Source organism: Jaculus jaculus, chromosome 4, assembly GCF_020740685.1.
Source record: "Jaculus jaculus isolate mJacJac1 chromosome 4, mJacJac1.mat.Y.cur, whole genome shotgun sequence".
NCBI classification, from domain to species: domain Eukaryota; kingdom Metazoa; phylum Chordata; class Mammalia; order Rodentia; family Dipodidae; genus Jaculus; species Jaculus jaculus.
The window spans coordinates 61,566,249-61,593,565 of record NC_059105.1 but is presented as its reverse complement, the minus strand read 5'-3'; the positions used below and the strand labels follow the sequence as shown (position 1 = coordinate 61,593,565).

General features: G+C 37.4%; 1 protein-coding gene across 2 annotated transcripts in view; it reads left to right on the top strand.

The window, feature by feature from the left end:
- Positions 1-27,317, top strand: part of Agps (alkylglycerone phosphate synthase) — a 131,257-nt gene that overhangs the window by 32,605 nt on the left and 71,335 nt on the right. For both annotated transcript variants that reach the window (XM_004660228.2, XM_045147132.1), the window contains exons 4-9: positions 1,707-1,827; positions 1,915-1,989; positions 8,590-8,661; positions 10,152-10,231; positions 15,380-15,460; positions 20,860-20,985. In XM_004660228.2, the coding sequence (XP_004660285.2) occupies positions 1,707-1,827; positions 1,915-1,989; positions 8,590-8,661; positions 10,152-10,231; positions 15,380-15,460; positions 20,860-20,985 (555 nt within the window). The remainder of the gene's footprint in view (positions 1-1,706; positions 1,828-1,914; positions 1,990-8,589; positions 8,662-10,151; positions 10,232-15,379; positions 15,461-20,859; positions 20,986-27,317) is intronic.

Sequence of the window (27,317 nt, the reverse complement as noted above, 5' to 3'; positions counted from 1 at the left end):
AAGCTTCAGATTGGTATTGGCTACATCATGAAACCCTGTCCAAAAAGAAAAACTAAAGAAACAATAAGAAATTTAAGAAAAAAATTTAAGTTGTGTACATATGAAATACTTGATATTTCTTGATATTGGTATTCTTTGGTGGTGGCATTTTGCTGCATGTGAAGAATGGGGCTGTGTCTTATATGGCACTCTACACTGTGTCCAATATATTATTAAGAATGTTTGGCCAGGTATGGTGGTCTAGCACGCCTTTAAGCCTAGCACTTGGGAGGCAGAGGTGGTAGGATCGCTGTGAGTTTGAGGCCACCCTGAGACTATATAGTGAATTCCAGGTCAGTTTGGGCTAGAGTGAGACTCTACCTTGAAAAACCAAAAAAAAAAAAAAAAAAAAAAAAGTTTGTATTCAGTAGAATACTTATTTTTTTAAAAGTAAGACCATAATTATATTATCTGGATAATTGCAGGTTACCAACTAATTCCTACCCCTTCTAAAACAACTTCCTTTAATCTTAAATCTTGTTTCAGTTCTTAAATTCCTTCAGTCTCTGTCAACTATTTGATTGTCTCAGACATTGGTACAATCAATGCACAATATTTATGTATTTCATAGTGTCAAATGTATTCATTTTTTCTGCCTTTGGGCCCATTTACATTTTAATAATTTAAAATATCAGTCAGTATATTTTGTTGGGAATTCTGTAAGGCATTTCCATCCTACTGCAGGATAAATTTCATGGGGTCAAGTTAAAAAAATTTTTTTGGGACAGTGTCTCACTCTAGCCCAGGCTGACCTTGATCTCACTTTAGCCCAGGCTGGCCTTAATCCTCCTACCTTAGTCTTCCTAGTGCTAGAATTTAAGGTGCATGTGAGCTACCACATCTAGCTATTTTTTTTTCCCCAATTTATTGTGTTATTCTTAGGACCTAGGACAATGCCTGGCTTTTTGGAAACAATGAATTTAGTACCTTGTAGACATATTATACATTTTAAAATGTATTCTTATATATTCTTTTTATAAAACTGTAACATAACTTTTTCATATCAGATTTGATGATCTAGACATGCTATTATGTGCTTTTCACAAAATTAACACAGATGATTTTCTTATCCATATGGTAGCTCTACACATTTGGTGGCAATAATCTCACTTTAACATGTGAAGAAATTAGCCTTACAGTTGACATGCTCAATGTCATGTAATTTCAAGATACCAGTTCAAATTAAGTCTCAAGTTTTATAAATATTTCTTAAGTTTTTAAGCAGTCCAAAAATGGCTTTATTACTATGAGACTTTGTGGGTTATTTTTAAATGGTCATTGATGGGTAGGAAATGTTAAATTGTACCTACAGCTGAAAGAACTAGACTATGCAAACATAAGACTATTCTGGTCTCCATAGTCTTAATCTAAGTGAAGGTTTAAGTCTTCCTGTTCTTGATTGCAGCCTTCATGTTAACCACAGGAAGGTGAGTCATAGAAGCAAAGAGAAAGTCTAGGATCTGTATTGAGTCATAAAATGTGGTCAACCAGGCCATTTGTAACTTGCTACTGTCAGGAAGTTGGTTCTGTATGTTTTACTTGATATTTTCATATGTGTATATATCTTGCTTTAGATGTAAAAATTAAATCTACATTTTATTATAATTCTGCTAGTCATTGAAATTATTTTTGAGAAATAAGCCAAAGAAACCAATTTTATTTTCTAGGCATCTTTAAATCCTAATGAAACACCTCCTTCTATTGTAAATGAAGATTTTCTTCATGAACTTAAAGAAACTAATATTTCATATTCACAAGAAGCAGATGATCGAGTATTTAGAGCTCATGGTAAGCAAGTTTGTTTGTATTAGTATTTTTAATTTAAAATTTTCTTATAATTTAAAATGTTTTACATTTTTTTGAACCACAAAACAGGTCACTGTCTTCATGAGATATTTTTGCTCAGGGAAGGAATGTTGCAGCGAATTCCTGATATAGTTGTATGGCCAAGTAAGTTGTTTTACCTCTTTGTTTCATTAATTTCATATTGTTAAATCTTAATCAAATTTTATATTTGAAATATGTACTTAAAAAACATAGTTGTATTTCAGTAGTTTTCTAAACATCATGAAAAACATAACCTAATTGTCCTGAAGTGCTGGTTTAAGGATTGATTTTGTTGTGAATAGTTACATCTTCATTTTAAATATAAAAATATATGTGTGAAGGTTAGCAGAAAAATATATTTTGGCTTAATTTGGAAGCATAGGGAAATTAATATTAATCCATAGTGTTGGTGTAGAGAAACTCTTTATTGATAGTTGATTGTTTTAAACTAATAGTAATTTTTTGGCATTAGATTGTGGGCTTAAAAAGCATGGTTCAGGGCTGGCAAGATGGCTTAGCAGTTAAGCGCTTGCCTGTGAAGCCTAAGAACCCCGGTTCGAGGCTCAGTTCCCCAGGTCCCACGTTAGCCAGATGCACAAGGGGGCACACGCGTCTGGAATTCGTTTGCAGAGGCTGGAAGCCCTGGCACGCCCATTCTCTCTCTCCCTCTATCTGTCTTTCTCTCTCTGTCTGTCGCTCTCAAATAAATAAATAAAATAAAATAAAGTAAAAAGCAACCATGTTAAAAAAAAAAGCATGGTTCAGGGGTAGAGGGATGGCTTAGTGGTTAAGGTGTTTGCCCATAAAGCCAAAGGACCCAGATTCAGTTCCCCAGGACCCACATTAGCCAGATGCACAGGGGGTATGTGTGTTTGGAGTTCGTTTGCAGTGGGTGGAGGCCCTGATGTGCCCCTTTTCTCTTTCTGTCTCCCTCTCTCCCCCTGCTTCTCTGTAAAATAAATGAAAATAAAATACTTTTTAGAAGCGTGGTTCAGTGTTGAAACAATCTGTTTTAAGAATACATATGTATATATGTACTTACTGTTTTTGAAATGAGTAAGTTTGGAGAAACAATTTGGAGGTAGATTTGTTTTTTTATCTTTTTCTAAAATTTTATTGTTATTAATTTATTTGAGAGAGAAAGATACAGAGACAGAGAATATGGGCATGCCAGGGCCTCCAGACACTGCATAAGAACTCCAGACGCATGTGCCCCCTTATGCATCTGGCTTATGTGGGTCCTGGGGAATCAAACCTGGGTCCTTTGGCTTTGCTGGCAAGCACTTTAACTGCTAAGCCATTTCTCCAGCCCTGGAGGTAACTTTGGATAGAAGATGATTGAACTTTCTGTTATCATTTTACTCTTGGTAAGATATTTATGCTCATACGTACATACGTACATACATGCATACATGCATACATTCAGGTAATTATTTTAGCAGGTAAATTAAAGCAGCACAGGTATATCCTTGCTGTCTGTTTAAAATGTTCCATTGACTTTCTGATTGCTTTTCTTTTTGAATAATCTTCAGAGTGTGTATATATATATATATATATATATTTTTTTTTTTTTCCAAAATTTGGCTTGTTAATGAGCTCTTAAGTCTAAGAAAGAACTTCTACTTTGTAGGGAATATCTGAAAGGAGAACCACACTTTAAAAGGGTGTTAGAGAAGAGGTGAAGTACATAGGAGGAATGTCCAGGAGCATAGGTAGCTTTGATTAGTTTCCTGATTGATACTTGGATGTGTATTTGGAATACTTAGGAAATAAATCTTTGTCTTTTTTAGTTTACTATAGCCATTTGATTGTTTCTAAGACACAGATATGTCAAAAAAAATATTTTTGTTTTGCCTGTTTTTTTTTTTTTAAATATTTGTTTATTTGAGTGTGGGAAAGGGAAGGAGGGAGTGAGGGAGGCAGATAGAGTAGAGAAAGAATGGGCCCTTAGGCTTCGCAGGCAAGTACCTTAACTGCTAAGCCATCTCTTCAGCCCATGCCTGTCTGTTTTTAGTTGATGTAGATTAGGCCACTCTTCTACCAAGATTTGGGGAAGGTTTATACCAGTTTTTAAACTGGAAACCATGAAAGCACAAAAATTCACCAATTTTCAATTTGCACAGAAAACTTAATAGACTGTTCTTTGATATATCTTGAACTTTCAGTTATGCCCTATAGATAAGATATTCGTGTTTCAATATTAAAATGCTGGAAGAATGCCACAGTGCGATTAAGTGTCTTACTTAAGAAATCCAAATATTAAAAAATAAAATTGGGCTGGAGAGATGGCTTAGCGGTTAAGTGCTTGCCTGTGAAGCCTAAGGACCCCAGTTCGAGGCTTGGTTCCCCAGGTCCCACGTTAGCCAGATGCACAAGGGGGTGCATGTGTCTGGAGTTTGTTTGCAGAGGCTGGAAGCCCTGGCGCGCCCATTGTCTCTCTCTCTCTCTCTGTCTTCCTCTCTGTGTCTCTCGCTCTCAAATAAATAAATAAAAATTTAAAAAAAATAAAATAAAATAAAGAAATCCTAATTTTTCTTAAAAACAGATTTAGAATACATGGAACCAATCAATTATTATACAAAAGTTTCTTTTCTTCATGACACCTTTCCCATTAAGTAGTTCTACATACATTTGTCCTTCCTGTTTCTTGTTTCCGCCTCAGTTCTTCATCAGCACATATCTAGGTTTTAGTAATTACATTGAGAGTTTTCATGTCTTACATTTCTTGACCCTTCAAACCTCTCATATACTTTTCCAGAGGTAAAATTTTTGTGTGAAAGAATTTCTTTGTACCTTTAAAATTATGTAAGAATTTTGCATTCCTGGATGAATCAGTTCATAATTGTTTTCCCACTTAGTCTTCTGGTGTAACTACTATTTGAAATAGCTTATACTTTGTACCAACACATTATACTTCACTAAGAACCTTGTATAATATTAAAGTGAATTTCCTGTTTATGAAACCTTTTTAAAATTATTATACTGGGTGTGGTGGTAATCCCGCAGGAGGCTGAGGTAGGAAGATCACTGTGAGTTCAAGGTCAATCTGAGACTGCATAGTGAATTGCTGATCAGCCTGGGCTAAAACGAGACCCTATCTCAAAAAACAAAACAAACAAACAAACCCACAAGGGGCTAGAGAGATGGCAAAATGGTTAAGGCACTCGTTTGGAAAGCCTAACAACCTGGGTTCGATTTCCCAGTACCCATGTATGGCCAGATGCACAAAGTAGCACTTGCATCTTGAGTTTGTTTGCAGTGGTGTGAGACCCTGATGTGCCCATTTTTTTTCTCTCAACTTGAAAATAAATAAATAAACACATTTTAAAAAACCAAAAAATGATTCCACATAAGCTGGGCGTGGTGGCTTATGTATTTATGCATTATTTTCTGTGTATTGCATACCAGAACTTGTAACAATACAAGCCTGTTATTTAGGATTAGTGGAGGAAAAAAAAAAAACACAGTCCTTGTTCTCAAGTGCCATAGGATAATAAAGTGAAACGAATGCATGTGTCACATCCAAGGTAGGTAGTGCTGTCCTAGAGAAATAGGAACCCTATAAGAGGGTAGAGTGAGAAGTTCCACACAGCACCATCAACAAAGATAAAGACGCCTTTGGCATATGTTACATCCATAGAAGGTAGTTTTGGTTTTGGTTTTGGTTTTTTTTTTTTTTTTTAATATTTTTACTTATTTGCAAGTAGAGAGAGAGAGAGAGACAGAATTGGTGCATCAGTGCTTCCAGCCTCTGCAAATGAGCTCCAGATGCATGTGCCACATTGTGCATCTGTCTTCATGTGGGTACTGGGAAATCTTACTCAGATCATTAGGCTTTGCAGGCGAGTGCCATTAACCCCTAAACCATCTCTCCAGCCCAAGTTTTCCTTTTCAAAGATTTTTAAAAAATTATTCATTTGTGTGTGTGTGTGTGTGTGTGTATGTATGTATGAGCATGCAGGGTCTCTTACTGCTACTAATACCAGATACTTGTACCAGTTTTTGCATGTTGTTTATGTGGTGGCTTGGGAGTTGAACCTAGGTTAACAGGCTTTGCAAACAAGCTTCTTTAACCACTGAGCCATCTTCTCAGCCTGTCCCCCCGCCACTGTTTTAAGAATTTTTTTAAAACATATTTTCTGGTGTTCCATTATTTACTATTCTGTTTCATGATTTATTTATTTAATTTTATTATGTCTGTACTCTTTTTATGACCACATCATGTGTTGGTACCATCATTTCCCTCCTCCCTGCCCCAATTCCACTGAGGGCCCTCCTCATTGGGGTTGCTGGTATTCCCCATGGGATTGTGAGTTATGAGTTGTGAGAGCAACAGTCATTGTGGGGAGGGGAGGGAGAGCAAAATCTCTTTATATTCCCTCCCAACTGGTGGCTCTTACAATCTTTTCTCACCCTCTTCTGCAAAATTCCCTGAGCCATGGTGGGTGTTTTAAGGGCACTTTAGTGTTGAGCTCTCAGTAGCTTCTGGATTTCTGCTTTGGTATGTTTTGAGTCTCCTCAGAGTCTGTCTCCCTCACCCTGGTGCAAGTTGTCAGGCTCACCATGGAAGCAGCGCTCTTGCTCTTCTCCCAGTTACTTGGAAGTCTCATCTGAGCTTTAGCTAATGTGGAAGGGATGGTTTATCTCCTCTCAGGGAGTCAGCTGTCTTTTCTTTTCTTATTGATAGATTTTGCTTGTCTTTGGTTCTTGCTGCCTTCTGAAAAAGAAAAACAGATTTTCTAATGGAGAGAGAGATCAGCATAGATTAAAGGAGACAAGCATTGTTAAGTTAGAGAGATTTTGATGGATGTAACCCCTCTTTTGGCCAAAAACTAGTGAGAGCTTCTCATTGGCTACCATAATCTTGGACTCCAGAGGATTTTAAAAACTGTAAATGGTAGTTTTATAAGCTTAATTTGAAACCTTAAAAATGGATTTTTATTAAAAATCAGAATGGGATGCTGTGGAGATGGCTCAGCAGGTAAGAGCTATTGTAAGCAAGCACGAGGACATGAGGCCTGATCACCCTGAGCTCGATTCCTGCTGGGGTACACTGGTCAGCCAGTCTGACTGAAAATGGTAGCTCTGGTTTGAATGAAGCCATCTTAAGGAAATCAGGCAGATGAGTGATGGAGGAGGAGACCCAATATTCTCCTCTTGGCTCCATGTATGTGCCTGGGGCATGTGCATCTGTACACACGCACGCACGCACACATGCACGCACGCACACACGCACGCATGCACGCACGCACGCAGAAGAATCACTGGAAAACTGGTGCGGGTGTAGCCCAGTGGTAAAGTATGTACTTAGCATATCTAAGGCTCCTGAGTTAAATCTCCACAACCTCCTCCCCTAACACAAGAAGAGTAATGATCCAGATGATAAGTATTTCTAGCGTTTTGCAGACCTAAGATAGGACAATTGCAACACTTACAGAACAGAATCTTTATATTTACCTAAATGTATATTCATTAGTCTATTTTTCTGAGCATCCTTATTTCTCTTTTAGGATCTTAGAAAGTAACATTAGAATTTTATATAATTTCCTTGCCTGGAGTTGTTCTCTTCCATGTGACCTGCATGTTCTATGTTCCTTCTAAAGTAATCCCTGCCATGTTTTTCTCAAACTCTCCACTAATGTCCTGGTGCCAATGAGAGGTTGAGTGTTGGCTCTTCTCACTTGGCATAGGAAATCTTCCACGGTTAGGTTTTTGTGTTTAACTTTAACTTTGATAAGGGAACTCTTCAATTATGGACAATGGAAAGGAATTCATGTAGTCCGAGCATGGTGGTGCACGCTTTTAATCCCAGCACTTGGGAGGCAGAGGTAGGAGGATCACTGAGTTCAAGGCCACCCTGAGACCTGAGACTACATGGTCAGTTTGGGCTAGAGTGAGACCCTATCTCAAAAACCAAAATAAAAATTAAAAAAAAAAAAAGGAATTCGTGTGCCACTCTATTTAGTGTAAGACTTTAGTGTTTGTTTAAAAAACCCCAGAAGAGTCATCAGTAGTGCTAAGATTAAGGGTAAAAGAATGATGGGAAACAGGCTATTTGCAGTAGTCTGAACATACTGATTCATATCAATAGAAAATAAAGTCAGTATTCCTGTGGTGAGTGAACCTACCAGACATCACCTACCTAACCAAATGATTATTGTCATTCTGAGAAAGGCTCAGCTCTGCTCCTATGGAATTTTGCCAATATGTGTGCTCTGTATTTAATTATGAGCAAACATGCAAACCCAACCTATGAAATAACAGACCAGAGTTCTTCAGAAGTGTCCTGATCATCAGACTCACAGGTTGCCAGAGGAAATGTCTGTTAAGAAGACTCAAGGAAATGGCATAACTAAAACCAGTGTGCTCTTAGATTTGATCTTGGTACTGAAAATGGGAGATTTGTGGATTATTTGGTGCCAGTGTTATTTGCTTGGCTTTTTTTTTCATAATTAGATCTTCATTATATAAGGTGATAATATTTCAGATTGTGAAGTGAGGAACTTTTTGTTACATGGTTTTTGACTGCTTTGTAAGTCTGAAATGATTTAAAACTAGAAATTGAAAGGAATCTACATTTTATTATAGCTATTTAATGTATTGATGAGTGAATAAACTGAAGAAAGTTTTGCTGCTGAAGAATTTGATGGGCCCTTATTTTGTAAGGTTGCCCAGATTTTGTTTGCATGCCTATAATTAACACATTTCCCCTTTTTTCAACAGTGTGTCATGATGATGTAGTTAAGATTGTGAATCTAGCCTGCAAATATAACCTTTGTATCATACCAATTGGTGGTAGGTATTGTGCTTTTCAATTTTAATATAATATATTTTTTTTTCTGAGACAGGGTCCTGTATAGGCCTGTTGGTCTCAGACTTACCAGGTAGCTGCTGAGGATGACTTTGAACTTCTGATTCTACTGCTTCCACACCCTGAGTGCTAGGGTTATGGCATGGGCCACCACCTCCAATTTTATACAGTGCTGGGGATCAAACCCAGGGTTATTCAAGCACTCTTATCAACTCAGCTAAATCTCTAGCTCTGTAAATTCATTCTGTTTAAATATTTTTAAATATTTTGTTATCCCCTGAAAACAACCATTCTTATGATATGGTGTGGTTATTTTCCAAAATTAGCTTATAGTACATATTTCTGTTATATAGATAGCTCTACCTAAAGTGTTTGTGATACTGTGAATCCTTAATTCCTACCTTTTCCCGTATGGATCATAGTTGAAGATGTGATTTAATAACTGAGAGAATGTTCAGTTTGAGTAATTACTTTTTAACCTGTATGTTTATGGAAGTAATTTATTTTCAAAGGCAAAATGTAAATATACCCAATATAAGCCTTTGAAGAACAGAGTGATCATACATTATGTATATTAAAAGATCACCAGCGCAGTAATGAACAACAAATACAGAAAACTAACATTGTTTTACATTTTAAAATAAATTTGTGCTCTTTTTAAATCGAATGCATGGTTTTCACCAATAAGCCAAAGGAAGTCACCTTCGCTCTTCATACTGGCATTGATAGAATGGAAATAGGACCTTAACTCTAGGCACTCCAGACTCCCTTTACTTTTGATACTTTCTATTCTCTTTGTGCAAAAAGCCACCACAATTTTATTCTGATACAGTATGATATAGATTTAGTTAAAAACTTAAAGTATTTGATTATTCTTTATTAATATGAGAACATTTTTCCTTTGACAACAAATGTTAAGAAGAAAAAGCAATATATTGTCTAAATACTAATATGCACTATTTATTCTACATTATCATGTTTTTACCAAAGAATATATTAATTTGTTTTTAAAGATCATGTAATCTAGGTATCTTAACTTGTTTCTATTCCAATTTATTTAAGCCTATTGTATGAGACAGTTATTTTAACATAATCCTATAAATGTGGTAGAAGTTAATGATATTTCTAGTTGTATAGGACTTGTCTTTTTCTTTTACACTACCTTTCCACAGTGATCATTAGCTTAGAACTTTTCTAATTATGTTTTTGGAGTTCTACAAATTGCTAGGGGCTTCACTTGAGTTTGTCATGCCCAGGGGATGGAGCCAAGTCCCATTGCTTTCAGTTCCATAATAGTCTTCATTTTGGCATTCAGCATCAAGTAAGGGTAAGTTTGTTTTTAGTGTGTCAGCTTTGCAGTAGAAGTAGGTGTCACATGCTAGCAGGCCTATTTGTATACTCCATGTTAGGGGTTTGTCCTAGAGATGCAGTGGAAGTGCAGTGTTGAAACATAAATTGTCTTTTATTTTGGCAGGAGGAACAAGTGTTTCCTATGGCTTGATGTGTCCTGAAGATGAGACCAGAACAATAATTTCTTTGGACACTTCGCAAATGGTATATGATGTATTTGAAGATGGTTTTTGTTTAAAACATTGTTTGGCTTGTCTTCAGGTGTCATTAAGAAAAATGACTCCCCTTTTCAGATGTGTTTCAGTATCTTTTAGCTTAGTATTCAGGTATATAAAAGCTAAATTCACTTATTTTAAGGTACTTATTTTTTGTGTGTTTAGTATGTGCACGAGTACAGTGATTGTGGAGGTCAAAGGCAACCTCGAGCATTGTTTCGTAGGCACCATTCATCTTTTATGGTGATGGGTTGTTACTGTCTTACTGGCCTGGAACTCACCCTAATTAGGTTAGACTGGCTGGCCAGCAAGCCCCGCCCCGCCTCCCCCATACTGGAATTGCAAGTGTGTGCTCTCACACCCGGCCGCAGTCACTGCTGCTGCTTTTCCTTCCTTCCTTCTTCCTTTTTTATTCTGCCCTCTCCTTCCTTCCTTCCTTCCTTCTTTCCTCTTCCTCTTCCTCAACCTCCATTAGCATCCTCCTCATTATTATGATAATTATGCATGTGTTCTGGGGGATGAACTTAGGTCTTCATGTGAGCACTTTACTGACCAAGCCGTTTCCTCAGCCCCTAAGGTACGTACATATTTAGATGCTCTTCCAGCACATTAGCATATAAAATTCATCACTTGAAAGCATAAGTTTGAAAACTGAGACGTTAGATAACTTGATTTCTTTTATTAAAGAAATAGATAGTAGTTAATATTGATTTGCATAATCTAAACTTAATTTCTCCCAGATTTAAACAAATACTGTTGTAATTTTGTTTGAAGATGAATGGAAGAGATAATTTAAGAATAAAGTCCAAGAGTTGGACAGTTAATATACTAAACTTTTAATCTGGGTTGAACTTTGTCTTCATATACTCAATGGTATTCCTGGTTATTCCTCTACCATGAGAAAAACAAGTGCTGTTTGTACTGTTAATTTTCATTTGTTTTCAAATGGCAAAGTTGAGATAAATGCATACCTGTTGTACACAGATTGAATAATCAATATTTTATTTGTTTTCTAGCTTTTAATTTTTATTTATTTATTTATTTTTGGGTTTTTTTGAGGTAGGGTCTCACTCTTACCCAGGTTGACTTGGATTCTAGCTTTTAATTTTTATTTATTTATTTATTTTTGGGTTTTTTTGAGGTAGGGTCTCACTCTTACCCAGGTTGACTTGGAATTCACTCTGTATTCTCAGTCTGGTCTTGAACTCACTGCTTTCCTCCTACCTCTGCTTCCCAAGTGCAGGGATTACAGGCGTGCATCGCCATGCCCAGCTTTATTTTCTAGCTTTTTAAAAAAGCAAATCCTGATAATGCTGCTTTACATCTATTTTGGGTGTCTTTCAAAAGGGATGTTTTCTCATACAATTACTATACTACTATTGCTTCTTTTAAAGACAAAGTAACATGCTCCGTTTTTAAAAATAAATCAAAGTGGGGCTGTAGAGAAGGCTTAGTGATTAACGCACTTGCCCGCCAAGCCTAAGGACCTGTGCTCGACTCTCCTGATCCCACGTAAACCAAACATACAAGGTGACACAAGTGTGCCAGGTTGTACCTGTGCACAGGGTGGTGCACACGTCTGGAGTTTGATTGCAGTGACTGGAGGCCCTGGCATGCCAATCCTCTCTTACATGCTTTCTCACATATATATATATATAAAATCAGAATGTGTTTATGACCAATGATTTGTTCAAATGATTATTCTGAAAAGGCCATCGTTAGCCTTTGGGTTTTTTTTCTCTTCAGTATCTCATTTTATCTGAAAGCCTATTTTTTTCTCCCGTCATCTATTCATCCTCCTCTCCCGTTTTTCTGAATGCTAGTGAGTTTTGAAGAAATTAGAGTATTAATAGTACAGAATGACACATTTGGAATGTGTCTATTGATTCTTCTTAGTGTCATTTAATTCTGTTCTAGGCCCTGTATGTAGAGTCTAGTTAGATCTCTTCCTCCCTTCCTTCTTCCTTCCCTCCCTTTTTCTCCCTCCTTCTCCCTCAACAAGTATAGATGGTAATATGCTTTTAAAAACATGTTTTATACATAAGAATACATTCTTATGGGGTTATCAAAGCAGCACTGTATTGCTGATACATGTGTGTTTTGTTTAATGAGAAAATTAGACAAGTAGCCTACTCATGACTTTGCATTGAGCCTGTATACTGTACAGTTTTAGGAAAGGTGGTGTATAACAGGTATGTATTCCACTTCAGTGATTTAAGTTGATAACCTTCATTCTTATGGTAACTACGTGATTACTTTATGGGAATGTTACTCATCAACCTTTTTCCTTACCCTTTGTGTAACATATGTGAGATACTAGGTTCAATTCCCAGCACTGGAAAAAAAAAAATAGTTTTTAATTCCAGCGCTTGGGAGGCAGAGGTAGGAGGATCACCATGAGTTCAAGGCTACCCTGAGACTACATAGTGAATTCCAGGTCAGCCTGAGCTAGATAGAGTGAAACCCTACATTGAACCCCTCCCCCGCAAGAAAAAGCCAGTTCTGCAGTGGATTGAGCATGAGTTTGAGTTTCTGGTTTTTTACCTTACCTTGTAAATTTTACTCCAAATGTATAAAGTAGACACAGAATTACTACAGAAGGCTACTGTAAAAATTAAATGACGTAATACAAGGTAAAATAATGACACTAAGTATATAATCTATGACAGAACTGTAAAGTTTCTAACGAGTTGAGAGAAACTTTGTATATTCTCTGTCTTAAAATAATACCATCTCAGATATGATAGATGGAGAGAGGTTGCATATAACTGATTTGCAGTGAACTTAGTAAGTCATATATGTGCATGCTTTTGCAGTGTTCTTGTGATATTTGGAAAATATAAGAATTAAGAGTTACACATATATAAACATATGTTAATACAAAGGCCTATTGGCTGTAAATTTTTGTGTATGTGTATATATATACATATATATATATATATATATATATATATACACACACACACACACACACACACACACACCATATATATATATATATATATATATATATATATATTCAAATGAGATAACATATTATTTGTCGTTTAACACTAAAGCTTAATTGTCTTTCTGTTTAGTTTTGTTTTTTTCAAGGTAGGGTCTCACTCTAGCACAGGCTGACCTGGAATTCACATGTAGTCCAGGCTGGCCTCAAACACATAGTGATCCTCCTACCTCTGCCTCCTGAGTGCTGAGATTAAAGGCGTGTGCCACCATGCCCAGCCATTGAATAATATAGTTTAATATGGTTTTGTATATTTATCTGTCTAGGACCAAAAAGTTATATTGAAATTACTGTTGTCTTCAGAATATATATATATATTTTTGTTTTAATTCATTTTTTTTTTTTCCAGGTAGGGTCTCACTCTGGTCCAGGCTGACCTGGTATTCACTATTTAGTCTCAGGGTGGCCTCGAACTGTCAGCAATCCTCCTACCTCTACCTCTCGAGTGCCACCACACCTGTCTATAGACATATATTTTTAAAATATTTTATTTTTATTTATTTATTTAAGAGAGAGAGGGAGAGAATGAGTAAGCCAAGGCCTCCAGTCGCTGCAGACAAACTCCAGACACGTGTGCCCCCTTGTGCATCTGGCTAACATGGATCCTGGGTAATCGAACCAGGGTCCTTTGGCTTTGTAGGCAAATGCCTTAACCACTAAGCCATCCCTCCAGCCCTTCAGAACATATTTTATATTCTGGGAATATATATATAAAATAAAAATATGTTCACATACATGTTAATGTTCCTGGCAATCCTCTTGCTAAGCAGTTAGTAGTATGTCTTTTCATTTGGAACTTAGGCTGGCCTTGCTACCTTTGTATTTGTTGTGTTCTTTCCTCTCTCTCCTTAATGAGTTATTTGCATTAGCTATTGCTAAGAAATTTACTTTATCACAGTAGAAAGAAAGGTTTTGTGGCATTCAGAAGACAATTCTGTATGAGAAATGTGCTCTTATTTTAAAGCTTTTTTTAAATCTTAAATTTATTTGAGAGAAAGAGGGAGAGAGAGAAGAGGGGAGAAAAAGAGAGAGAGAACGGGCATGCCAGGGCCTGTAGCTACTGCAGCCAAACTCCAGATGCATGCGCCACCTTGTGCATCTGGCTATATGCGGAATCGAACTTGGGTCCTTAGGCTTCACAGGCAAGTGCCTTAACTGCTAAGCCATCTTTCCAGCCCCGTATGCTCTCTTAATGATAGAAGACAATATTTATATATATATAAAGATAATACTCATATAAATTAGGTCAACTAAGAATGTTAGAGAAATATTTTTTTTGTTGACATTTGATAATTTGTTGAGATTTGATAAAATGAGCTGAGCTGGAAAATATTCAGCTCTTTTGTTTAAAAAAAAATGTATCTGCAAGTGGGGGTGGATGGGTAGAATATGAGTATGGATGCAACTCCAGATGGACGCACCACTTTTTTTGCAGCTGGCTATACATAGGTACTAGGGGATTGAACTCCAGTCCTTGGGCATTGCTGGCAAGCGCCCTAACCACGGAGCAATCTATCCAGCTCACGCTTGTTCCCCCCCCCCCCCCCCCCGAAACGGATTCTCATGTAGTCCAGGCTGATTATGTCTTTGTGTATCTGAGGATAATCTTGAACTTCTGATCTTCCTGCCTCTACTTCCCAAGTGCTGGGAATCTAGAAGTGAACCACCCCACCCTGTTCAGTTCCTCTGTTCATTTTGAGAATGTGGCAGGAATGTGCTGTTTTCTACATAGTGTTTCTGGGCCTACTTCAGATTTAAACAAACAAGCAGAGATGCTGTCTCTGTTATATTTAGATGTCTTAGCAGGGCTTTTTTTTTTCTTTTCTATTTTCTGGTTTTTACATATGATCATGGTGTAGATAGCAGCCTCCTATACTAAATATTTTAATGTGGAATATCTCATTTATTCCTTATAGCAATCCTATGGGTGTGCACTATTACTGTTTACCTTTTAAAAAGAGGCACTAAGGCTAGACAAGGATGAGTGGAGCTCATTTTCCCTTTGGGTGGTGGTTGGAGAATTAAACTTGTTTATTATGATCTTGTCACTTTTGCTTTGAGTTAGGAAGTTTTCTTTTTTCTAAGAAAATGTCAATAGCTAGTAGCTAATAGTTCCTTCCTTTGCAACAGAATCGCATTCTGTGGGTAGATGAGAACAATCTGACTGCTCACGTAGAGGCTGGAATAACAGGACAAGAGTTGGAAAGACAGGTATGTTCTTTATTTAAAAGTCTGGAACCTCTGTATACTCAGCGTGCATGCAGTTCCTTTCACAACACACTTGTTCACTGAGTGAGGTTGCTCAGCTTCTGTTGTGAGCTTCTGTGCTAAGAACACCACAGTGAATAAGATGTCATCTCCCAACCTCCAGTGGCTATGAGGACAGAATGTTAGGTAAGTAGACAATGATTGATTTAGAGTGAGAGTTTCCAGGTGGAGACTAAATTCAGGGTGTATGTGTCATCAAATGAGACCAAATGGGAAGAATTTGGCCAAAGAATGTGTCACAGAGAATTTGATACTTAAAATGAGATGTCAGGGTAAGGAAATGAGTAAAAACAAAGTGGAGTAATTATGAAAATGCCCTCATGAAGCCCAGTACTTTGCATGCTAATTTTAAAAAGTTAAAAATAAATAAATAAAATGAGACTTTGCCAAAAGAAAAGAGAGAGAGGTGAGATGGGGAGAACCAAAGGAGGTTTTCAAGGTAGCTGCTTTGGGAGGACTGCACACACTGAGTATTCCTTCCTGAAGCATTGTGTGTGTGGGGAGAGGGTTATAAAATATGTTTGCATATTGGGTGGGAGTGATGAGAATGTAGTATTAGTAAGGGAAGAAGTCAGGAAAATGAAGAGATTGTTTATACAAAGCTTTATAAAGTCCCAAAGGAGTTTGACCTTTTGGTCTTCAGCTGGTGGAGCCTTGCCTAGAGGCCATGTATCACTGGCACAGACCTAGAGGTTTATTAGTCCAGCTCAGTGAATGCTGAAAACTATCTCACTCCGACTGCTTCCTTCCCGTTGAAGTGGATGTATATGACCTATACATCCTATTCAGGCCTGTTTTGCTTTACGCACCGCGATGAAACTTGCTGTTCAAACCGTAAGCTGAAATGACCCTTTTTTCTCCCTTGAGCTGCTTCTGGTTGGATGTTTTCTCGCAGCAAAGGGAAGGTAACTGCTATAAGCAGTGACTCTTAATCTTTCTAGCACTTTCTCAGGATCTAATAAATAAGAAGGCAATTGTTAAAATTATTTGGCTCCTTCAGCTTCTTCGAGATTGTAGCTCAGTTTTTTAAATAAAAATTAGAATGTCCAATTTGTTGGTTGATATACCAAGTACTTGGATTATAGAGGATGTCTCCCCAGAAACTTTAATAAAACATAGAGAAAGATGTGGATGTTAGTCTTATTTTTATTTTTCCTTCTTTCTTGAAATGTTGAAGTTAATTTACTTGTGATCAATTCTGCTTGAAATAGTTTGAAAAAAAATTAGTTTTACTTTTGATTTAATGCAATAAAATGTAGAGAGCCAGAATAAAATGAACATATTTTTTGAGATATCCAAATTAGTCAAGGTTCTAAATATGTGGGGATATTTATTAATTATTATAGTTTATAATGAACTTCGGCGGTCAGAATAATTGTATTTAATGAAAAGCCTCTCAAAAGTCCTATATTAGTCTTCTATTATGCTTGAATGAAAGACATTCTTAATAGCATTTTCTTTAATAACAAAGAATGAGACTTTTATGTCTCCAATTTTATATCCTTTATTATAGTCTTTAATGTAGTATTTTAACCTTTACAGGTTTTCTTTTTTTTTTTTTTAAAGGTTAGGATTAAAATTCAAGGAATGAATTTCCTTGAAATTTAAATGACATTTTCCTAGAGTATGAGCTTCTGATATTTTTCCTACTAGCTCATGTCTCTAGTTACAATACAGAACTTTTCCCATCAGCAGGAGGCTATCATATAGTTTTGGCAGCTCTCTTGCTCCCAGTTTAAGTTCTTTCTCATGTAACTTCCCAGTCCTTTAAATAGCTGCTTCAGCTGAAGCGACCAGGTTAAAATGTCTTGCTTTTTTTTTTTTTTTCTTATAAAAGTTTAAAACTGAGCCAGGCATGGTGGTGTGCGCCTTTAATCCCAGCACTCAGGAGGCAAAGGCAGGAGGATCACTGTGAGTTCAAAGCTATCCTGAGACTACATAGTGAATTCCAGGTCAGCATACCTACAGTGAGACCCTACCTCAAAAAAAAAAAAAAAAAAAATTAAAAATGACACAAGTATAGTAGCTGGGCATTAGACTTTAATTCTTTAAAATGTGTGTGGGTGTGTACGTACATGTACACACCCACACACCCACCCTGGTCTCTTGCCGCTGCAAACAAATGATTGTCCAACTTTACTTGGGCATCTGGTGAATTGAATCCAAGCTAGTAGGCTTTGCAAGCAAGTACCTTTAATGGCTGAGCCCCAGCCCCAGATTCTAATTTCTTTCAGTTGTAAATTGTATTGACTTTTAATGTACATAAGTGTTAAGGAAAGTCACTAATGTATCAGTTATGAATCTGGGGATGAGATTTCTTTGGGAGCTTATTGAAATTTTGGCTACTTTATTAGTTAATAGTCTGTGGATACATGAACTCATATTTTTCTTCCTAGGGCCAGTGTCACTCATAACTCCCATTATCTTTTTGTTGTTTCTTCTAAGTAGGTCTTACTGTAAACTCAAATACAGCTCTTTAGTTTCTTCACTTGTAAAATGGTGATAACCTCGTTTTATAAGGTTTTTGTGAGGATGAAGCAATTTAATAATATAAAGTAATTAGGACTTCAATTCTTTTTACTATTTTTTTCCTCAGTTGCTTTCTACCTTAGATTTTCATTTCCTTTTTTGACAAATTTATACATGCATGAAATGTATTTTGGTCATATTCACCTCTATTACTCTCTTATATCCCCCCTCCCATTCCTGATATGCCTCTTCTTCCCAGTTACTGCTCTTCCTACTTTCAAGTTGTGTGTGTGTGTCCATCCATAATGTACATCCCTGTGTGTTCATCCCACTGGGTTAAATTAGGATTGTTTTCATGAGCATGGATAGATGGTTACATACTTCTGAAGTGTAGGCAGTTTCCAGAGATTTCACCACTAAAGAACATGACTCCTCCCCAGCAGTCATTGACTGCCATTAGCTACATCCATGATGGTTATTCCATTATTTTAAATGTGTGTGTGGAGGTTAGAGGACAACTTTTGGGTTAGTCCTTTTGCCTTTCCATCTTATTTGAGGCAGGGTTTCTCTATCAGGATTCTCTGTTTCTCTTTGCTGCACTGGCTATGAGTTTACAAGAAATTCTGTCTCCAGTTGGCCATGCTGCCAACATCAGTGTGCTGGGATTACAGAAGTCTGCCACAGCCCCTGGAGTGCACGTGCACACGTGTGTGTGTGTGTGTGTGTGTGTGTGTGTGTCTGTCTCTAGGGATCAAATTCGAGTACTCTGGCTTGTGTGGCTAGCACTTTATCCTCTGAGCCATCCTCCTGGCCTCCAGCAGAAGTTTTATTGAGCATCATCTGCTTCATGCAGCACAGGAGACTTTAATATGATGATGACTACCAGACTCATTACCATCAATGCAGAGATTTTCCTGCTCTGTAGACTACATGCCCAGCTTCCTAGATATTGTCTCTACTTAGAGACCTATTAGGTGTTACAAACTCAACATTTTAAAAGCTGAATTTTTAGAGGATAAAATTTGTAGTCTCCTCCAAGTTAGCTTATTCTGTAACCTTTTCAAATTTTGAATCTCATAATTTTTTTTTTAATTCAGGGATTTTAATATATTTTTATTTTTAATATTTTATTCATTTATTTGAAAGAGAGGCAGATAGAATGGACACAATATGGTCTCAAGCCACTGCTTAGGAACTCCAGATGCATGTGCCACCTTATGCATCTGGCTTACATGGGTACTGGGGAATTGAACTTGGGTCCTTAAGCTTTACAGGCAAGTACCTTAACTGCTAAGCCATCTTTCCAGCCCTCATAATTTTGTTTTATCTTGCTTTCTAATGGTTCAGTAAGTAAATTATCATAAATTGCTCTCATTTAAGCTGTACATTTTAACCTATGAATACATCATGGAATCATCATCATTAGGGAATTAATATTCCTCTTGCCTCTTTATCAGCCTCACTTATCCCTACTCACTCTTTACCTGACAGTCACTGATCTGCTTTTGATATCATCATTTTTTTCCTCCTATTGTGCAGTTCTTGTGTAGGTAGCATCAGTCACTCTAAGATCATGAATACCATGGCCAATTCGTGTCTGGAAGACACTACTGTAAACACTTCTCCCCCTCCTTTGGCTTTGATTAGTTGCTAGTTGGTAACATATTTTAAGGATTCATAATTGTTTTTTTCTTCTCTTAATTTCATAAAATTGGGTAATAGTCTTTAAAGAAAAAATAATGTCAATACTTAAGGCTAGAGTTAAAGGATGAAATCTAAGTCTCATCTTCATTTTGACCTTGCTTAGTTGTAGTTGGTTATTAATTTCTTAACTGAAAATGTATTGATATTTAAAAACCTACACAACAATTTATGCTCTTGCAAATATTGTTTCCCTAGAAGCAAAATTAGGAAAGATAAATAATTCATTGCTGGAATGGAAATCTTAACAAATTACATTTCGCCTATTATGGCTTTACACCACATGTACACTTAAATACAGATACAAACATGGCTGACCTACTGTACATCCCTGGATGGTTTATTTGAATAGCAGAAGCAGTTGCTTCACTGGCTGACTATTAGAATGGTCAACACAGATTGATGGGCTTGAGTGCAGAAGACAGTGGGTATACAGATGGTGACATCTGTACCATTTGATAGGAAATGGCTGAGACTTCAAAACAATTTCTGTGGAATGGGTTTGGTGGTATTGCAGTAAAGGACATCCACTCACCCTCAGGTGCTGTGCAGATGGTGAAGCCAAGCTAATATAGAAAAATGAGAAACAAGTGACTGTTTAATGTACAGGAATGCCTGATCTACATCACAAGCAAATGACGATATTACATGTGGGAAACCTAGCCAGATGGCTGTACACTAAAATGCATGACTCCTTGAGAGAATTAAGTACAGGCAGTTTGCTCAGATTTTCTGCAGACCTGCTGCATATTATATTAGGATAGGGAGAGCAAGAGATTAAGCACTTCATTTATTGAAAGTATTTACATGAAGTTGGCAGTTACTTAGGCATAATCTGATCTCCACAAGTAATTTAAAGTGTCTCTTTGCAGACCATGGGTGTGAGGAAGAACACCTGACTTTAAAACAAAAGAATGTTAGGAGTCTATTAAACCTGTGGGAAATGCAACTGTCTTTTGGTCCACACTTTTCCACTTTGTAAAATATTTTTATTAGTTAAGTACTTAAAATTGTTCAGCCTAATATGATAGACAATATCTTTTTGTATACAGGTTTTAATGCATCAAAATACCAGTGACATTCTGAAATTTTAAAGTGAGAGGTAGTGTTTTGAGTGTTGTGTGAAATGGGATCATTTATCACTAGTAACATGTTATATTTTGGATTTCCAGCTTAAAGAAAGTGGCTATTGTACAGGTCACGAACCAGATTCCCTGGAATTCAGCACTGTGGGAGGATGGATATCCACTCGAGCATCGGGCATGAAGAAGAATATCTATGGCAATATTGAGGACCTGGTGAATTTTTTTCTGGTTATTGTGTAATAGTAGTTAAGATTATGATGAAAAGTTAAAAGCCTTTAAAAACCAAGAGTTGTATTTTAGATCTAAAAGTGTACTACTTTTGATTACAGCAATGTTACATATGTATAGTAGAAGCAATTTTTAAAATGGAGGGCTGGAGAAATAGCTTAGTGGATAAGGCGCTTGCCTGTGAGGCCTGAGGACCCATGTTTGATGCTCCAGGTCCCACATAATCCAGATACACAGTGATGCAAGCATGCAAGGTTGCTCTTGCACACAGGGTGGTGCACGCATCTGGAGTTTGATTGCAGTGGCTAGAGGCCCTGGCACAGCAATTCTCTCTTCCCCTCTTGCTGTCTCATAATTTTTTTTTTTAATCAAAAAGAACTGTAGACATTATTTAAGTATGTCCCCTCTTGAGTGATTAATATTTAGGCTTTGTGTTCCATAGTATCCAATGTATGGAATGTACAAATATTTATTTTACAACTGTATCAATTCAGTCTGTTTTTCATATACCATTGTTCTGTTTCTTTAGGAGATTTTACATATATTTTCTGAATGAACAGTTCTTCTCTATACAATTACAGAACCTGATTTTAAATGGTTCTATTAAGTACTTATATGAGATGTCTGTGTAAAGTCTGTGCCATTTTGTTTTAGTGTATTTTGTGCTGGTTTTCTGGGAGTGGTGATGGTAGTGTCACTATGAGCGCTTGCTAAGTATTGTTTATCATTGGTTTCATGTGTACCTTTTCCAGGTATTAGTTATGTGACCTTATACAGATTGTTCCATCTATCTAAACTTCAGTTTCCTTTTCTGTAATATAGTATTTGCTACATAGAATTATTATAAAGATTAAAGGACACAAAATAAAAGATTAGCAATTTTTAGTGTGTGGTAGGTACTTCCTAGTTCTTAGTTTTCTTATTCTCAATATTTTAATAATAGATTATTGTTGCAGTCAGGTTCACATTGCTGGTAGGAGTCACCTAACCAAGAGCAGCTTCTGGGGAGGGGGGAGGTTAATTTTGGCTGACAGGCTCGAGGGGAATGCTCCATGATGGCAGGGAAAATGATGGCATGAGCAGAGGGTGGACATCACCCCCTGGCCATTATGTGATGTCACATAAGGTGGGCCATATCAACAAGAGAGTGTGTCAAACACTGGCAAGGGGAAAGTAGTTATAATACCCATAAACCTGCCCCTACCAATATACTCCATCCAGGAGGCTTTAATTCCCAAATCTCCCGTCAGCTGGGAACCTAGCATTCAGAACACCTAAGTTTATGGGAGACACCTGAAACAGATCACCACAATCATTTATCAACTGAGTTTGTTATTTTTAAAAATATTTTATTTATTGAGAGAGAGCGAAATGAGTGCCTGGGCCTCTAGTAGCTGTAAACGAACTCCAGGCACATGCATCTGTGCATCTGGCTTATGTAGGTCCTGGGGAATCAAACCTGGGTTCTTTGGCTTTGCAGGCAAGTGCTTTAACAGCTAAGCCTTCTCTCCAGCCCTGAATTTGTTATTTTTAAACATAGTTTTTCTAATTAACCCAAGCTAGCCTACAACTGGCAGTCTTCCTACTTCCACCCCATGTGTTGGGGTTGCAGGCAGATGACTGTGCTGAATGCTTGCTATCAATGTAATAGTACCTGAACTAGTAAAGTGTTGTTTCTAACATTATCCCTGTTTCATTTTTCAAGTCTGTCACAACATTTTCATTATCATTTCTTTTTGATATGGATATCAGATACATTTAATGAATACTTGGTTTTTAAAATATTTATTTATTTGCAAACACAGGGAAAGAGAGAGAGAGAGAAAGAGAATGGGCACACCAGGGCCTCTAGCCGCTGCAAATGAACTCCAGGTGCATGTGCCACTTTGTGCATCTGGCTTTACATGGGTCCTGGTGAATTGAACCTTAGCTGTCAGACATTACAAGCAAGTGCCTTAACCGCTGAGCCATCTCTTCAGCCCCATTGGTTCTTTTTAGTTGACTCCCAATAATTTAAGACTTTGGCCAATGTTGTGTGAACTCTGAAGATGTTTGTTACTCTATCTATTTTCTTAATTACATTTTTCTTTTTGCATTAAAATAAATGTAAATTCAGTTTCAAGGGAGAACATTTAATTTTTCTCTGCTGCTGTAATTTTAAGAACATCATTAGTTAAGCAGATACTTAGCAGACTGCTAAGGCCTGTATTTTTTCTTTTTCTTTTTTTCGTTTTTATTTTTTTGAGGTAGGGTCTCAATCTAGCCCAGGCTGACCTGGAATTCACTATGTAGTCTCAGGGTGGCCTTGAACTCATAGTGATCCTCCTATCTCTGCCTCCCGAGTGCTGGAATTAAAGGTGTGCACTACCACGCCTGGCTTTAAGGCCTGTATTTTAATCATTTTTGTTTGAAGACTTTAAAAAATATACATTATTTATTTATTTATTTGAGAGAGAGAAAGGGGCGGGGGAGAGAGAGAGAGAGAGAGGGAGGGAGGGAGAGAGGGAGAGAATGAACACATCAGGGCCTCCAGCAACTATATCTGAACTCCAGACACATGCATCCCCCCTTGTTCATCTAGCATATGTAGGCCCTGGGGAATTGAACCAGGATCCTTCAGCTTTGTAGGCAAATGCCTTAACCACAAAGCTGTCTCTCCAACCTCTTGTTTGAAGACTTTTTTTTTTTTTTTTTTTGATGTAGGGTCTCACTCTGGTCCAGGCTGACCTGGAATTAACTGTCATCTCAGGGTGACCTTGAACTCACTGCGATCCTCCTACCTCTGCCTCCAGAGTGCTGGGATTAAAGGCGTGCGCCACCACGCCCGGCTTGTTTGAAGACTTTTAAAGGCAAAGATTCGTTGCACATCTGAGTGTGCTTTCTAGCATTAGTAAATTATTTCATTTTAAAACTTCTTTGCAACATGTTGGGTCCTTTAGACTGTCTTAATTTGCATTGATGTTATGAGAATTCTAGTAAGGCTGGTATTTTAGACTATGTGGCTACAGTAAAATTTATTAAAACATTCATTTTTTGAAAGTTAGTATTTAATAAAACTTATTGTGGACTTAATATAGTAAATAATGATATTTATTTCTCACTTAACTGACAAAAGTTGAAATAGTTATCTAGTTCCAATATTTAATGTAATATGGAGACTCAGAAGTCTTTTTTTTTTCTTTTTTTCTCCAAGGTAGGGTCTCATTCTAGCCTAGGTCGACCTGGAACTCATCTGTAGCACAGGCTGGCTTTGAACTTACAGCAGTCCTTCTACTCCAGTCTCCAGAATGCTGGTCAGGATTAAAAGCATGAGCCACCATGCCTGGCTCAGAAGTCTTTCTATGTACATTGGGATAAACATCTCTTTACTGCTGGCTTTCCTGAACATTGATGGTTCTGCTTTCTTATGCTGGTGCTGTTGAATTGAAGCCTATGGCCATTAGCAGTATCTGTGGACATTTTTGAGTGCCTTGCTGTACTAGTCGACCATGAAGCATTGTTAGAAAGACAGCTGAGGACTGGGGAGATGGCTCATTGGCCCCAGCACCCATAAGTCAGATGCACAAAGTGGCACATGCATCTGGAGTTTTTGTGGCATGAGGCCCTGCTCTGCTCATTCTGTCCTCATCTCCCTCCCTTCTTCCCTCTCCCTGTGCTTGCAAATAAATAAGTACTTTTTTTTTTTTTCCTGAAAAAGACAACTAAAATTTCTGGCAATAAAATTAGCTTCAAAATTCTGAATCTTGGGCTGGAGATATGGCTCAACTGTTAAGGTGTTTGCCTGTAAAACTTAATGACCTGAGTGTGATTCCCTAGTACCCATATGAAGCCAAATGTATAAAGTGACTGGAGGCCCTGACATGCCCATTCTCTCTATTTCTTTCTGTATATCAGTCTTTCTGCTTGCAAATAAATTTTTAATATTTTTTTAAAAGTTAAAAAAAGTGGTTAGCAACTCATGGCATTTTTAACAAAAATTCTGAATCTTCACCAAAAAATGATATAATGAGCATTTAATTAAAAAAAATTTTAATTATAAATTAAAAACTCCCAGACCATAAACGCAGGCGGAGGTTTTAGTTATGTTCAATTTGCCTTTTATGCTGTCAACAATGTGAGTTAATACAGAAGGCACAAGCATTTTTAAAGAGTTCATATGATGTTTTATGCTTTCTGGTTTACATATGTGATAAATACTTAAATCATTCTTGATCTTGAAGTCATGGAACACAAAGAAAATATCTTCTTTCACGATTTCTTGGTCGTTTATCTTTGTTTTCTCTGGAGGTCAAATTGTTGCATTAAGCATATATGTTAAAGTCTTTGGATGCTTATAACCAAATTGCCCTGCAAAAATTTTGTGCCAGTTGAATTTTCCCCTCCCCTCCCTCCCCTTCCCTCCCTTCCCTTTCCTTCTTCTCACCTCCCTTCCCTCCCCCTCCTCTTTCCCTCCTTCCCTCCCTTCCTTCCTTTGTCTTCTTTCTAGATAAAATAATGGAGCTCTTGCCGTTTTTTCCAGGCTGCCTCAGCCTCAGCCTCAGCCACAGCCACAGCCTACATAGCAGTGGTACTATGTATAGGCTCATGCCATCATGCCTAGCTCTGTATTTCTCTCACTGCTAGTGACTGTAAACTAAAATATTCTCATTGGGATTTTTTTTTTCCTGTTTGAATTGCTTATTGATGCTGTCTGCTCATTTCCTTTAATAATAAATGATTACTTATTTATCAAAATTAATCTTACAAGTGTGTTGGCTTTTCAACTAAAACTGTTACTTATATCAGGAACTAATGTTTAGATGCTCCTTCGCTCTCAGTATAGCTTTCTTAGCTCTGATGTGTTCCGTCTCCTGCTCTTCTTTAATTCAGCCACTGCTTTCGTCTCTGCTAGGGATTTAAGCTGGAGTCTTACTCATGATAGGCAAGTGCCCCATCTGATTTAGGTGAAATCATAATTAATATTTCATTCTCTTCACTCTTCCAAATGGGTTACATGTAAGAATAAGGCAAGAATCACATGTGTGTGTATGAGGGTGCTAGGGGTTGAACTCAACCAGGACTTTTAACATGCTAGGCAAGTGCTCTACCTCTGTGCTATATTTCCAGCCCCAAGAGTGCATTATTCCCCTAGAATTTAGGCACCTAGTTGTATAGTTCTTGACATGAATAATACTGTTTCAAAAATATTGTTAAATGAAAGAATGAGCCCATTAAGATGTTGTTATTGGGGGCTGTAGAGATGGTTCATCAGTTAAGAGTGCTTGCTACATAGGCATGAGGGCCTGATTTGCCTTGAAGGTTCAGTTTCCAGCACCCATGCATGTAACTAGTGTGGCCATGCACACCTGTAGTCCCAGTCTTGTGGGGAGCATAGACTTGAGAATTGCTGGTTCTCGCTGGTCAGCTGATAGTCTCACTGAAAGAAAAGTGGCAGTTCTGAGATCAGTGAAAGAGTCTGCCCCAAAGAAATAAGCTAATGAGCAACAGAGGAAAGATACATGATGTTGTCTTCTGTCCTTGTGTGCAAGGGACACACATTATCATATAATAACCAAAAACACACTCAAGCATCTTTTTTTTTTTTTTTTTTTTCTCAAGGTAGGGTCTCACTCTAGCCCAGCCTGACCTGGAATTCACTATGTAGTCTCAGGGTGGCCTTGAACTCATGGTGATCCTCCTACCTCTGCCTCCTGAGTGCTGGGATCAAAGGTGTGTGCCACCATGCCCAACTGCAGCTGTTTTTTTTTTTTTTTTTAAATGATACCATTGCCATTTTTTTTGTGAGTCTTTTGTTTTTTATCATTTAGATGATATAGGCTAAATCTGGTCTAATGGAAGGTACTCTTCCTTGTTTTTTTTTTAATTAGTTGAGAGAGAATGGGTGTGCCAGGGCCTCCAGCCACTGCAAACAAACTCTGGATGCATGTGCCACCTTGTGCATCTAGCTTTACGTGGGTCCTGGGGAATCGTACTTGGGTCCTTAGGCTTTGTAGGCATGTGTCTGAAGTACTGAGCCATCTGTCCAGCCCTCATCTGTTCTTAAGATGATGAAGATCCTTACATCAACTTAACTCTAGAAGCATATAATTTTGGAATGATTTTTCTTTTGCATTTTTTGAGTTTGGGGTCTCACTTTAGGCCAGGCTGACCTGGAATTCACTATTTTATCTCAGAGTGGCTTCAAACTCATGGCAATCCTCTGCTTCTCAAACACTGCACTGGTACTAAAGGTGTGCTCCACTATGCCTGGCTGATTATTTTTGTTGTTAAGGTTAACAGTAAAATTTATCTTTAGTTTAAGAATGCCCCAAAGATAC